Below are 15109 nucleotides of genomic sequence, written 5' to 3'. Positions count from 1 at the left end.
GTGCAAATTGTTTATAGATTTATTATAATTTGTTTGCAGACTTTCTCTGGTATGTATTCAATTAAAATCCATTATAATTATATATGCACCTGCCCATTCTATTCATTTAACCTTTATATATTCATTATGGTTGTTCAATCAATTTTTATATATATATACATATATATACAGTGGCGGAAAAAAACTGCACCACCTTAAAAAAAGTAAAATTTGTAATGAAATGTATAAGATACTATTAGCTTACAGTCATTTTATTTGTCGCAATGCAAAGGTATTGCATCAGCCGTTTCTATAAATATGGTGTTGTAAGGGAACACATGCTCATTAGTATCCTGTTTTGAGGAAGTGTAAGCATCGCTCCATATGTTCACAGTTGACACCAAGGAAAAAAAGTGTATCTGTTGCTCTGTCCCAAGAAGAATTATCTAGGCATGCTATTGCTGATAAAATAGGCTTCCACCAGTCAAAAGTGAGGTAATTAACAGTGAGGTCATTAATTAATCTAACTGCCCTCTTCTGAATGGAATCTAGAAGCCTGAGAGAGGTTTTGGAGACGGTACCCCCAAAACCTCTCTCAGGCTTCTAGATTCCATTCAGAAGAGGGCAGTTAGCTTAATTAATGACTCCTTTCCAACAGAATCTCTCCACTCGCTGTCTCATAGACGTACTGTTTCTGCTGCATTCCTTTTCTACAAATACTTCCATGGGCACTGTTCTTCTGAATTGGCTTCTATGATTCCTGCTCTATCTTTCAAAACAGACTGAACACGTGCAGCCACCAGCCAACATCCCTTTACTGTCCAACTTCAAACTCACAGAACCAACTTTTCATCTTCCTTGTTTATTCATTCAACTGCCGTTTTCTGGAACAACCTTCTTTCATACGTATATCCTGAAAATTACAGTCTACAGAAGTTTAAGTCTAATGTTCATCATCATCATCATCATCAGCCATTTTCAATTTACTGCAGGATGAAGGCCTCTCCAGAAACTTTCCAGTTCCTTCTGTTTTGAGCACTGGCCATCCATTTACTACCCACAAACTCAAGTCTAATGTTAACAAATATCTTTTTTTGGGAAGTTGTGAACATCAATCTCCAATCCACGCACGGTACTAAGTACTATAGGTTCTAATACCTCTCATGTTTGAGGTTTCCATAAAAAAAAAAAAAAAAAAAAAAAAAAAAACAGTATTGTACATATTCTTAATAAATTTTAAATTAGTGAAGTATTTTATCTGTTATATATCCATAGTAAATTACGATTTTTAAGAAAACCCCAATGGTATATCAATACCATACAAAAATTGGATCTGACTGTATTTACTTTGTATTTAAAAAAAAAAAAAAAAAAAAAAAAAGAAGTAAAACGTATTTATAAAATAAGTTGCCTCAGTTTTAACTTTGCTCTTATCATTTTTGGATACTGTAGTTATGCCCCCACCTCCAAAATATTTTTTTTTATGTAAACCCCAAACACGAGCAGTATAAGAACCTATAGTACTTAGTACCGTGCTTGGGTTGGAGGTTGAGAAGACGAAAGATTATATTTGTTGACATTAAACTTGAACTCCTGTAGACTGTAATTTTCAGGAAATACGTATGAAGGAAGGTTATTTCAGAAAACAGCAGTTGAATGAATAAACGAGGAAGATGAAAAGTTGGTTCTATGAGTTTGAAGTTGGACAGTAAAGGGATGTTGGCTGGTGGTGGCACGTGTTCGGACTGTTTTGAAAGAGAGAGCGGGGAATTATAGAAACCAATTCAGAAGAACAGTGCCCACCCATGGAAGTATCTGTAGAAGAGGCATACAGCAGAAACAGTACGTCTATGAGAAAGTGAGTGGAGAGACTCTGTTAGAAATGAATCAGTAATTAACCTAACTGCCCTCTTCTGAAAGGAATCAAGAAGCCTGAGAGAGAGAGAGAGAGAGAGAGGTTTTGGGGGCACCACCCCAGATGTGGGAACAATATTCCATGACAGGGCGTATTTGCAATTTATACAGAGTGAGCAGCTATTTGGAAGAAAAGTAACACCGAGAGCGAAAGAGAAAACCAAGTTTTTTAGACGCAGAGGAAGCAATATTTGTAATATGCTTGTGCCAAGAGAGAGAGAGAGATTAGAAGTCAGGGTAATCCCCAAAAGAGATATATCATTTTGCCTAGAAATCGGAGTGTCACTAAAGATAAGCATAGGAGCAGAAGAATCCTTTTTGCGAGATATAAGACAAGACTGAGTTTTAGAAGGGTTGAAATCAACTAAGTTGCCTTTACCCCACTGGAGAATTACCTGAAGATTGGCATTTGAGGAATTGGTAGCAGATTTTCGAGAAGTTGAAGCTGATTGAGCAGGGCAGGGTTTCTTAAAATGGAAAGTGGAATGCAATGTGCTATCATCGGCAGAACTATGGATAGGATTTACAGTCAATGGAAGAAGGTCATTAATATACGAGAGAAAAAGAGTGGGGGAAAGAACTGAACCTTGGGGGACACCGGCATTAGTGGAGAAGTTAGAAGACAGAGAGCCATCTACCATCACCCTCAGTGAGCGATCACAGAGAAAACTGGATAACCAATTACTAAAAACAGTTGGCAAACCATAAGATGGAAGCTTGTTTAGAAGACCTTTATGCCAAACACGATCGAAAGCCTTTGAGATGTCAAGAGCAACTACTTGTGTTTCACCGAACCTTTCCATTAAATTAGTCCATAAATGGGTAACACAAGTAGAATATCACCAGTGGATCGACACTGATACATGAATTGGAAGAAAAATGGGATGCTAGCAGGTCAGCTTTATCCTTGACTGAAGTGACAACAGAACCATTTGGTTTGGACAGAGGTGGGAGCAGAGATGGGCAAAAGTTGCGGCCAGTAGCTTTGGCAAGAGACTAGAATGCTCAGCGACCATTAGGGCAAGAAGCAAGTTTTCTACTCTTAGTCTGTTCAAATTCTAGTTTGGACTGATTAATAACTGCTTTACAATTGTTGCGAGCTTTGGTGTAGGCAGAAAATGAAACTGAAGAATTAGACAGTTTCATTATTAAACAGCCTTAGCACATTTATTGGAAAACCAAGGTTTAGATACAGGACGAGATTTTAACGTGGAGTGTGGGATAAAGGATTCCATTCCTGCAAGAATAATTTCACTGACACCATCTGAGCAAATGTTGACATCAGAAGTTTTGAAACAGTAATCCAACCAAGGAAAAGAAATCTCGCAGGTCATCCCATTTTGCATTCTTGTAATGCCAAACAACACGAGGTTGGGAATAGCTATGAGATAAAGTCTCCATTGGAGAAGAGACAATCACCAAGTTGTGATCTGAGGTGCCCAAAGGACAACTCACTTTGACTGTGTACTTAGAAGGGTTGTTTTTCAGAAAGAGATCAAGCATGTTGGCTGTATGCTTAGGATTCTCCGGTATTCTTGTAGGTAAATGAACAATCTGTGCGAGGTCATTAGTAATTGCAAAAGCCTCAGCATCTCAACAAGCGGGTCGGTGTGACTAGAAAAGGGAAGCCAGCTGGAGTTGTGAACATTAAAATCGCCAAGAAAATTACCTCACTGTTAGGAAAGTTGGACCGGAGAAAGTCAAGTTGCAAAGAGAAGAAGTCAACGAGCTCAAAGTGATTAGTGGAGTTGGAAGAACGGTAGAGACAAAAGATGAATTTGACAGAATGAGGTGGAGGGATTTTAAGCTAGAGAAGATCGAAGAGAGATTCCAAACTGCAAAGTCTCTGACAGGAAATATCAGACTGGACATATGCACAAGTACCACCTTTGAGGCGAAAGGAATCATACAGCGAATAATTTGGGCATCTGAGATGAGCAGTAGTTGAATCAACCGATAACTGGGATTCTGTCAGAAAAAGTACATGGGGTTTGGCAGACTGCAAGTGGAAATGGATATCGTTGAGATTAGAACTGAGACCACGTATATTTGTGAAATGAATTAGGAAGTGCTTGGGAGGTTTAGATCTTTTTGCAGATAAGCTTGCTCTATTAGTTTGACAATTCATGGTGTATTCATTAGTAAGAAAAAGTGGGTGGGACATGCTGTAGGAAGTAATGAAATTTTTGGATATGGCATACACGTGGTAAGAAAGAGAGGCCCCGTTATGTCAAGGATATACCCAGATTCTTGACATAACGGGGCCTCAACAATGCTCCCCGCATACACACTACTCGGACTCCCTCCAGTCACTATCTGGCAGAGTAGAGGTAGCAAGTTTATACACTAGCTGATCCGGAAGCCTCCTAGAGAGTTACCAATAGGTTTGGTCCGGTGTATTAACTAGCGGCCGGGCTTCAAACACCGTTTTAGAGCTGTACCCTCGAAATGTAAGGAAGATTGGATCTCACCACGACGTTCATCGTAACCTCAAAAGTCATCAATCATACTGCATGATGGAAGAGATAGGGAAGGGTTGACCGGAACTTAGCTCTAGAGACTAAACACGGGTTCCACCACTTCAAGCCTCCAATAAGCAAAGTGGTGGTATTTCACCGGTTGATGAGAGTCATCTACCACCTAGTACTGCCTGGTAACATAGAGGAGCGGCATTCCTCCATGTGGTGTGGGCGCCACACCTCGACCCATGCTTACATTGGTTCACACCTGGGTGGCCACCGACCATGTACTTGTGCTTGGTTTGGTTTCTTGCTTTTTTTTTTTTTTTTTTAGGAGCATTAGCAACTACGGCCATATTGCTCCGAGAATATGCGGTGGTCATTCCCTGACCTTTCCACATCCTCCGTATTTGGTGGTGACGGGCTCGAACCCCAGTCTAATCAAGAAGCGTGTGATACGCACTGCTGCTCCTTCCCACCTGGCTACGGAGGCGCCACCATGTACTTGTGCATAGAGGTTATACCCAGGATTACTAACAGTGCCACCATCGTGAAGTTGCAAGCAGAGGATTTGGCTCTCATGGACCGTCCAGACTTCACACCGAAATTGGGTCCACTTGACTTGAGTGTCACCCGAATATCAATTCCATCAGCGTTTTGGACTCCTAGGTAGCAAGTACAGCTTGTCTGGCATATCTGAGAGAACGACTGTGACAACCTCAAGTTTTCCATATATAAAGAAAAGCTTCTGAAAGGTTTTCTTTAGCTTCTTACAGACAACTCAACTCTCCAGTAATAACGTTTCTTGGTATTCCAATTAGGATTTATTAGACAAAAATGGTTTATAAACTTTTTATTTTTTCTAACTGTGCCTTTAACTTCTTAACACATTCACTGCATCACGATGCAAGTATTCAGCATGAGGTTTTTAATCCACTTGGAGGAGAAACTACCTAACTTTTACGACTTTTTCTTCCGATTTGACAGAAGAAAACTGGATATTTTTGTCAAGCAAACTTCACTAGATGCTCATTAATTTGGTCATAGTGAGAAGAAAGTCCAAAAAATGTCTCTAGCACCTCCAATCCAGATTGCCTCAATGCCGTGGTTTTCAACCTCGGGTCAAAATGGTCAATGGAAAAGCCAGAGCAAAGGTGTTACAAGCAGTACTGTGATATTCTGATTTTCCTGACCTTCTCCCCACATACCATTTTTGCAGCTTCCACTAAAGTTCTCTTAAATCTCTACAATCCTTCTCCAAAATCATTAGCTGCAAACAAAGTTGATATATGTTTCTATGTTCAATAACTTAACTGAACAGTTTTTGAATAGACTGAGCAAGCTCAATGCAGATGGGATTCCTCCTCTTGCTCTGGCTATACATAGAGGGACATAAACTAAAATTAAAGAAGGATGGTTGCAGAAAAACTAGATAAACTATTGGAGGGAATGGAAAAGAGAAATCAATTTATTTTTTGGCTGATGCTGTATAAGCTTGCTTTCTTGCATAATTTGCCACTACTGCTACTAACTGCTGGTAAATCTAAGAGCCTTTTGATTTTTTTTTCTACCTTTAGCACCTTAAAGATGCATTGCAGGATCATCTAGACAAGACTGCAGCAATAATTCAGACACAGCATGGGTTTGTTAAGGGAAAGTCTTGTCTGACAAATTTGATAGGATATTATGATGTGGTTACAAAGGAACTGGATGCAAAAAATAATTTTGATATCATATATTTGGATTTCAGGAAAGCTTTTGACACTGTTGCGCATGGAAGACTATTGTACAAATTGGAGCAGAATGGTATTAAGGGTAAGTTGCTAAATGGATAAAAGGATGGTTAAGTGGGAGAAGACAGAGGGTGGTAATCAATGGGTGTTGCTCTTCTTGTACTAATGTTATTAAGTGGAGTCCCACAGGGTTCGGTGTTAGGTCCACTGTTGTTTTGTTTATTTATCAATGATATTGATGAAGGTATATCAGGCTTACAGATGATACAAAGGTTGGCAGGGTTGTTAATGACAGTAATGGCAGTGTGCTACTGCAACAGGAGCTAAATAATTTGGGCAGATGGGCTAAGTGGCAACTGAAGTTTAACCTTGACAAATGCAAAGTACTGCATATGGGTAGAAGTAACCCCAGACAAACGTACCAACTGTGTGTCACTAAACTTAAGGTGGTAGAAAATGAAAAAGACCTGGGAGTAATTGTGCAGTCAGATATGAAGTTTTCTGAGCAATGCAGACAGGCTGCCAGGGCAGGTCATGGGGTTTTGTCAATGATATATAGGAATTTTGCTAGCAGGGAAAAGGAGGTGATTATCCCTCTGTATAAGGCAATGGTCAGGCCACACCTTGAGTACTGCGTACAGGTCTGGAGGCCTCATTTTAGGAAGGATGTAGATTTACTTGAGTGTGTACAGAGAAGGGCAACAAGATTGGTGAGGGGAATGAAGGGATCCTCTTACCAAGAGAGGCTCAAGTTCTGCAAATTGCAGTGGCTGGAGACTAGGCACCTGCGCGGTGCTCTGATTGAGGTATATAAGGCCTTGAATGGGTTGAGCACGCTGAATTCTGATGGGATCCTTCCACTTGTTCAGATTACGAACCTAAGGGGGAATAAATTCAAATTAAGAAAAGAGATGTAGAATAGATGTGCGGAAATTTGCCTTTAGCCAGCGGGTGGTTAATTGCCGGAACAAACTTCCATCTGTCGTGGAAGTTGATAGGTTGAATAAATTTAAGGAGGAATTGGACAGGCATTTTGAGGGAATGGTGTGATTTTTTTTTTTTTTTTTTTGGCTGATGCTGCATAAGCTCATACACTTGCATCACATGCCACTGCTACTACTACCTTTCTTTTATGAGGGTCATTCAGTAAGTACTGCACAATGCTCAATATTTCTTAGAATATAGAGTAGCGTAAATAATGTTTATATAAAATTTTGTCTGCTGAGCATAAGAGAATATACACTGACAAACTCAAATGGTATTGCCTTCTGGTGTAGGTTATGAGTGAAAAATCTGAGACCATGTAACAAAATCATGGCCACAGGAAATAGACAAACTAAATTGGCATTGTGCCTTATCAGCATAAAAAATCTGCCAGTCAGCGAAAGAGATTTGCTCACATACTCCTCGTGACCGAACAACCTCTTGTTGTAGACATTATTTTCTCATAAGTGAATCCATGGGTTCATAAAGTGGGATCAAAAGGTGACATGAGCAATTACAGACCAGTTAGCTTAACTTCCAGGAAAACTGGTTAAAGAAGTAATGCAGGACCATTTACATAGGCATGCAATTATACTGCAATCACAGCTTGGATTTGTTAAGGGGCAGTCTTGTCTAACCAATATGATAGGTTATTATGATGCAGTAGCCAAGGAACTGATTGCAAAAAATAATTTTGAAATCATACACTTGGATTTCAAGAAGGCTTTTGATTCTGTAGCACATAAAAGACTGCTGTACAAGCTGGAGCAATGTGGCATTAAGGGCAAGTTATTGCTATGGATAAAGAGATGGTTAAGTGGAAGACAGAGAGTAGTTAGCAATGGGCACTGCTCTTCATGGAGTAATGTTATTAGAGGAGTTGCCCAGGATTCAGTGCTGGGTCCATTGTTGTTTTCCATATTTATCAATTATACTTTGTACTACGTCTACACAGCCATCACGGTAAGCTACTGCATAAAGATCTAGGAAAAATTGAGCCAATAGGCTGAGAAATGGCAGTTGAAGTTTAACATTGTCAAATAAATGTAAGGTACTGCACTTGGGCAGCTGTAACCCCAGAGTAACTTATCAAATGTGTGGTACTACACTCATGGTAGTGGAGAATGAAAAGGACCAAGGAGTTAATTGTGCAGTCAGACATGAAATTCTCTGAGCAGTGAAGATATGCTGCCAGGACAGCTCATGGGGTTTTGTCAATGATATAAAGAAAAGGTATAATCACCTCCGATAATGAACGGATTATCCCATTTGTAAAAATGCCATGGTCAGGCTGCATCTTGAGTACTGTACAGGTCTGAAGGACTCACTATAAGAAGGATGCAGATCTGCTGGAATGGGTGCAGAGAAGGGCAACCAGATTGGTTGAGGTAAACAAAAGGGTACTTTTGACTAGAAAGGCTTCAGTTCTGCAAAATACAGCATCCTAAGACTAGGCACCAAGTAGATCTGACTTAGATGTATAAAGCCTTGAATGGAAAGCCTTGATTGTACAGGATTGAGTAAGCAGAATGTTAATGGTATTCTTCCACTTGCTGAAACTACATGAGGGGGCATAAATTCAAGTTAAGGAAGGATTGTTGCAGGATAGATGTGCAGAAGTTCGCCTTCAGCCAGCAGGTGGTTGATTGCTGGAACAGGCCTTCCATTTGTTGTGGAAGTGAATGGATTGAATAAACTGAATGAAGAACTAGACAAATTTTTGGAGTGTATGAATGGGTGAACTGTTTTTTTTTGGCTGATGCTGTATAAGTTTGCTTTCATGCATCATTTGACCTTATTACTACTACTAACTTGCAGAAGATCAATGAGTGACTAATGTGAGATTGCATGGCGTATTAGTATCAGACTTAATACAGTATATAATTTTGACAGAATATTCGGGAGAAAAATGTATCTTGCTGGACACTTACCTTCTGAGCTAAGATTAAAACGACCATTGTTACTGAGTAGCATCTTTTTTTGATATCCAGGTGGAAAAGAGAAAGCATTTTAAAGAAAAAGTTCTTCTTAAAACAAACCACTACAACTGATGAAGAATGAGTATTAATTCTGAACCACAATCAAAATGACAATCTGCTGAATAGTACCATCCATCGTTATCCAGACTCAAGGAAGTTTGACAGGAACCAAGTAAAATTGAACAAATGGCCGCTGCTATTTACACGTCCTTAGGTATTCTGTGCATTTGCTGGGTCCATTTATTCTACACATGACAATGCTTCTCTCACACAGCGTGTAAGGCAACTGAGTTAAGGCAATTATATAAGTGATAGATTTTACCATGCCTACAATTCAGATTTCAGCCCCTCAGATTCTGATCTATTTCCAAAGTTGAGAGCCCTAAAGGGGATTGAAATTTTACATTCTAGATGAGTTCAATACATCCGTGAATCACAACTCATGAGTAATCACTATGAAACAAGACCTGAGAGAGTACTAGCCAAATTCCTCAAGGGTGGCAAACTGTTACTGACAAACACAGATAATGTCAAGATTGGGAGAGTTGCTAATGATCAGTGTTAAGCGGTGCTCCTTCAGGATGGTTTGGATAGGCTTCAATGTGGTCAGAAAACTGTCAGCTGTTTTATATGGCAAACTGAAAGCGAAATAGCAACCACAAAATAAATTACACACTTGATGGGGGGGGGGAAGAGCTTCTTGAAAGGGTCCAAAGACAGACAACTCACATCACAAGATTTGCAATAGGACAGCGATGTGAAGAAAGACTTGACAATCAGGCACTTTGGGGGTGGGAGACACCTGATTGAATTCTATAAGGCTCTTAGAGGAGATAGAGGTAAAATGAATGAAGTGGAAATTTTCACTAATATAAAGGATTTCAGAACTAGGGACAAATTCAAATTCTGGGGTAAGAGGTTATCTTATTTCCAGAACAAAACAATTGATGTATTATTTTACTATGGAGGCACTTTGCCAAGAGTTACCATGGCATTTCACTACTCTAAATAAAAGGCACTGTTCCAGTGAAGAAATATATTGCTTTTTATTTAACATGTATGCCACTACCCAGATTCATTAATGAGATACAAGATGGTGCATCAAGCAAAGTAGATATAGTTAAGTCTAGGGCAAAAGCCACATGCAATAAGGCTATATAAAGTAATTGTATATATGTTGGGCATAGCCAGTTTCTGTACATTTTTATAAGCAAGATACTAAAATATTTGCTACTTAGTTCAGAGCTTGAAGCATTTGTCCTAGATTCCTATGTTTTCTGTTCTTATGACACATCTTGCATCTCACATACTGTGGATGTATCTCATTAATAGGTTGCTCATGTCTTCACAATGCCTACCTGCCTAATGACAAGACTCCAATCAGAGTTGAAATTTGGGTTGGATAGTGGCATACGCTTTAAATAAAAAGCAATAGACTTCTCCAGTGAAGCAGTGTCTTTTGTTTAGAATAGTGCAATACAGAATAATGCAGGCCCTTCACCAAAGCAACCCTTGAAGGTCCAAAGACAGACAACTCACATCACAACAAATGTGTGGTACTACACTCATGGTAGTGGAGAATGAAAAGGACCAAGGAGTTAACTGTGCAGTCAGACATGAAATTCTCTGAGCAGTGCAGATATTCTCTGAGGCTTTTTCCCTAGATTTAGCTTTATTATTTTATTATAAGTAAAATTAAATTTGCATTTAATTTTACATCAGCTAAATAAACTGGAGCATATATTTTTGGCAGGATTCAATCTAATTTTGACCATTTTGCATTTTTAAAATTAAATCATTACCACACAAAAGTGAAAATAATAAAATATTGCATGACAAGTGAACATCCAGGTCTTATAAAATATTCTTTATGTTCCCCACCACCACCCACAAGCATGTGGCCTGTGAAGCCAATCTCAAGACTACAATTTAGCCTATGACACCACTGATAATAATTAAATCAGTACAAAAAAGCTAATTAACCTTCTCCGATATATCATCTTAGTTATGCACTTATCTTTCTGAACTTTCCTGGTGTTATGTTTCAACTTACAGATAATATATGAAGCAATCTATAATTACAATAATCACTAGATTCACTACAAATTTAATGGAAATTGATATCTTGTGCTGAAGTGGCACGTGCGTGCACACTCACAACGCACATTTATAACTAAAAAGGAAAAAAAAAAATTATTTGGAAACTTACCCATTTTTTCTCTGCTGAATGTAAAACTGCAGACAACAGGTTTCCTGCTGTGCAATTTATTATACATGGTTGAACGGCATCCTTTAAAAACGTAAAAGGTATGCTGTTGTCCTCAATCATGGGTTCAATTAGTTCACCTAAATACTCCCAAATCATAGGGATATCGAGGGCGTAATCTTCTGCCATTTCTAGGATTCCTTTCAGACTGAATAAAGAATGAAAATTTTAATGATATGAATTAAACGTATGTTTAAAAGCCTTTTATTTATCAATAGGTCTGGCATAGAAATGTGAGTAAAAGAATGTTAGAAACAAGTAACATTATCTCAAAACAGTCATTTAAAATGCAATTAGCCTTTGACTTTTGTATGCAATTTTGATACATATAAGGAATCATTAAAATCTCTGATATGAAAGAATGCATAAGCATAAGTGAATTTAGGGTAAATTCCCTTTAGTTAAACCCCCCCCCCCCATTGTTAACATAGGATTTTATCTTTTTGGATTGTGGCTCACTTATTTTCAACTGAATACAGTTGGCAACACTGCTTATGTGATCGCCATTCTAGTTTGAGGCATCACGCAGCTTGGTTGTGTGTATTGTGTAATGTTTACTTCAAAGTTTGGCTGTGTGCCTGTGTCCACCATTTGCATTACGTTTGAGTGTCTTATTTGTTTTGTTCTGCGCATTATTTTGTGCCTTCTTTGTGCACAAACAAGGCACAAAATGGTGCCCCTCCTATCATTTTTTTTCTGGATCTGCCACTGCAAACATGTGAAAATGTTTTGGGAGTGCAAATTTTAACACAGACTAGGGGTAGCTTGGCAGCATGCTCAGTTATTCTGTGATCATGGTGGAGATCACCCAACATATTTTGTGACAAATTAAGTAACATCAGAAAATAAGGAATGCTCCAGTAAAACGTTGATTATCCATGGTAATTCAGGGATGCAAGAGCTCAGATAATTGAAAAACAAGGTAAATCAAAATTACATTTTTTATTTGTTTAAATAACTTCCAAAACACATAAGATATTACATGTATTTCAGGGGTATCAAAAGGTTCGTACCCTTACCTAGAAATAATAGCCATAGAAAGGTGAAACTGCACAGGAACTTTAATCCTTTTCTATGTACTCTCCCTGTATAGTAACACATTTCTCCCATCTGTGGATCAGTTGTTTAATGCCTTGATCATAGAAGTCTCCACTTTTTGCCTGAAACCGCGATTCCACTTCATCGATGACTTCCTGAGACGAATCAAAGTGGAGTCTTTAGTCTCCCGATCATACTGGTACACACAGCATTCGTCATTTGTCACTAACCAATCAAAAAGTTCTCAACATCCACATTACACAAATCCAACAGTTGCCGAGAACATTGCTTCTGAAAAGGCGTCAGCAATCTTGGAACCCATCGTGCGGAGACCTTAGACATATGCAGATGGTCATGTAAAATGCTGTGGGCAGATGCATAACTAATTCCCACTGCATTTGTGATGATATGAATTGTCACACATCTGTCATTCAGCATCAGCTTCTCAACCTTTGTAACCGCCTCACTGTCTGACGATGTTCTCTTGGCTCATCAAAGACACTTGTACAACTGCACTGGGACTTCCGTTTCCACTTTTTTTACAGTATCATAGGATGGACAATTCAGCCCATACACAGCTTTCATCTTTTCATCAATTTCCTAAGCTTATTTCGCCCTGCAAATGCAGGAATTTGACCACTGCTGGATACTCCACTTTGTCAACCATAGCGTCCTTCCTCAGATTCAGGTCTCCACCTCTGGTGTACGATCACCTATGGGAATGAAATTTCACACATTAGTTAGCTACTGAACATGTAGAAAACTTATATTAAAAACAGCATCTTCCTACTGATGTTTTATCTAGGTCAAAGTACAAACTTTTTGATACCCCCTGGTATAATAACAACAATAATAATATTTTATTCATTTTAATAGAAAGTGTGATTTTTTATTTATTTATTTTTTTTGTAGCATTATTTTTTCTTTTATTTTTCTTATGTGTCTATGAATTTGTAAAATTTCAATATAATCTACATCATCTTGGCTTTCCACAAATTTAAGTAATGTCTCTGCAGCTGTCAGGGCTTCATTACAACTTGCTCTTCAAGCTGGTTGTAATTTCCTCATCATCATCATCCTCGTCAGGTCCTGTCGTAGGCTTTTGCACACAGGTTCATTTATCTATATTTAATCACTGATTAACACTTGCCTTGTTTAAGCCTTTGAATCCTTCAATATTTTGAACTGAGTTTAAAATATCAGGAACGATTTCTACAGTGTTATTTGAGTCTCCCAGCTCCAAGTCATTTTTGGCAATTACAAAGTCATCGGGCAATATTTTTTGAACGATTTTATAATTGTTTCGCTTTTAATTTCTACCCATGATGTATAAATGTTAATGCCTTCCAAAATAAAAGAGAATTCTTTTCTTCTGTGATAAAATCCATCATCAAGGTCTTTCTATACAATCATTTCATGATCACAACCACCCCCTGGTCCATAAGTTGTACCAGTGGTGTTACGTTGGGTGGAATATAAATGGCAACAATATAGTCATTTTCTGTAGATAGTTTTCCAATGGAGGATAGGATGGAGCATTATCTAATAACAAAATTGCTCTGTGAGGTAGATCTTCGTGGGACAAATTTTTTAAAGTGAGAAACGAATTTATCTGTCCACCACTTTTCGAATGTATCCCTAGTCATCTGTGCAGACCAGTGATTATAATAATCTGTTGGAATATTAGTTGTGCCCTTTAAACTTCTAGGAGATTTTGATTTTCCCACTGCAGTTAATTTTAATTTGAAGCGTTTGCGCAGCATAAAATTGTTATCCTGTCTTTGCTAATTTTATATCACGGTGCATTTCTTTCTTGTACAGACGCCAACGTGCAATTGGGCATTGCTCGCCAATAAAGTCTTGTCTCGCCTGCATTGTAAATTTGGATGGAACAAGACCCTTTTCTTTAATAACCATAGCTAATTTATCACAGAATAAAGTTGCTCCCACGTTATCTACACTGAGCTTTTCATCCTGTATCTCTACTCTCTTATACCATGCCTGTCTTATCGTTTTAACCAACCAGATGAAAATGTAGGTGTTACAGGCATTTCTAATTTGTGAAAAAAATATTTTGCCTTGCTTAAAATCATTGATCCAGATATTGGAGTTGCTTCAGCTCTTTGTTGTAAAAACCACTTTATCATTACACTTCAAGTTGTTCGTTTGTAGCAACTTTGAGCGATTTTCTTTGTGAAGTGCAAGCAAATGTGTCACATTTAGAAACAAATTTATCTATATTGGGCTGGTTTTTAATCATGTACTGTACTGTTTGCTGGGCAATTCCCAATTCGTCTGCAAGCTTTGAAACACTTTCACCCTTTTCACATCTTTTAATAACTTCCAGTTTCTTTTCCACTGTTAAAACAACTCATTTTTGTTTACCTGACATTTTTAGAGGATGAAATGCGAGATAAATATTATGTACAACACACGGCAAACACAGGAACAAGCCTCTGCAGTGTTCAGTAGATAAATGTAAATAGGTTACATTTGTATGTTATTTGGTGTTAGAAATGCAGCAGGTGTTTCAAGACACTTGACTTTGCATCTATGGGTACAAAAACATCTGACTTGATTTATCAGGTGGCAAAACGAGATGCGACAGTGATTTCCTGTATCAAAGTTCATTGCATTTTCATGGATTCTTGCTTAAAATGATCGCCCTGCATATAAGAAAATGTCCACTATTTCTAAAAAAATAAAGAGTGGGCAGTTCCTCATATTTTTTTAGGTGACAGGTATTGATGACTGGAA

General features: G+C 38.3%; 1 protein-coding gene across 5 annotated transcripts in view; it reads right to left on the bottom strand.

Annotated features, from left to right (window-relative positions):
• The window catches only part of LOC150085178 (eukaryotic translation initiation factor 4 gamma 3-like), a 791506-nt gene that overhangs the window by 61707 nt on the left and 714690 nt on the right, over positions 1-15109 (bottom strand). For all 5 annotated transcript variants that reach the window (XM_090373913.1, XM_090373915.1, XM_090373911.1 and 2 more), the window contains one exon: positions 11258-11462. In XM_090373913.1, the coding sequence (XP_090230039.1) occupies positions 11258-11462 (205 nt within the window). The remainder of the gene's footprint in view (positions 1-11257; positions 11463-15109) is intronic.

Source organism: Mastigoproctus giganteus, chromosome 5, assembly GCF_048544385.1.
Source record: "Mastigoproctus giganteus isolate SK-2022 chromosome 5, ASM4854438v1, whole genome shotgun sequence".
In the NCBI taxonomy this organism is placed as follows: Eukaryota; Metazoa; Arthropoda; class Arachnida; order Uropygi; family Thelyphonidae; genus Mastigoproctus; species Mastigoproctus giganteus.
The sequence above is the reverse complement of the archived record's forward strand: the minus strand, read 5'-3'. Positions and strand labels throughout refer to the sequence as shown.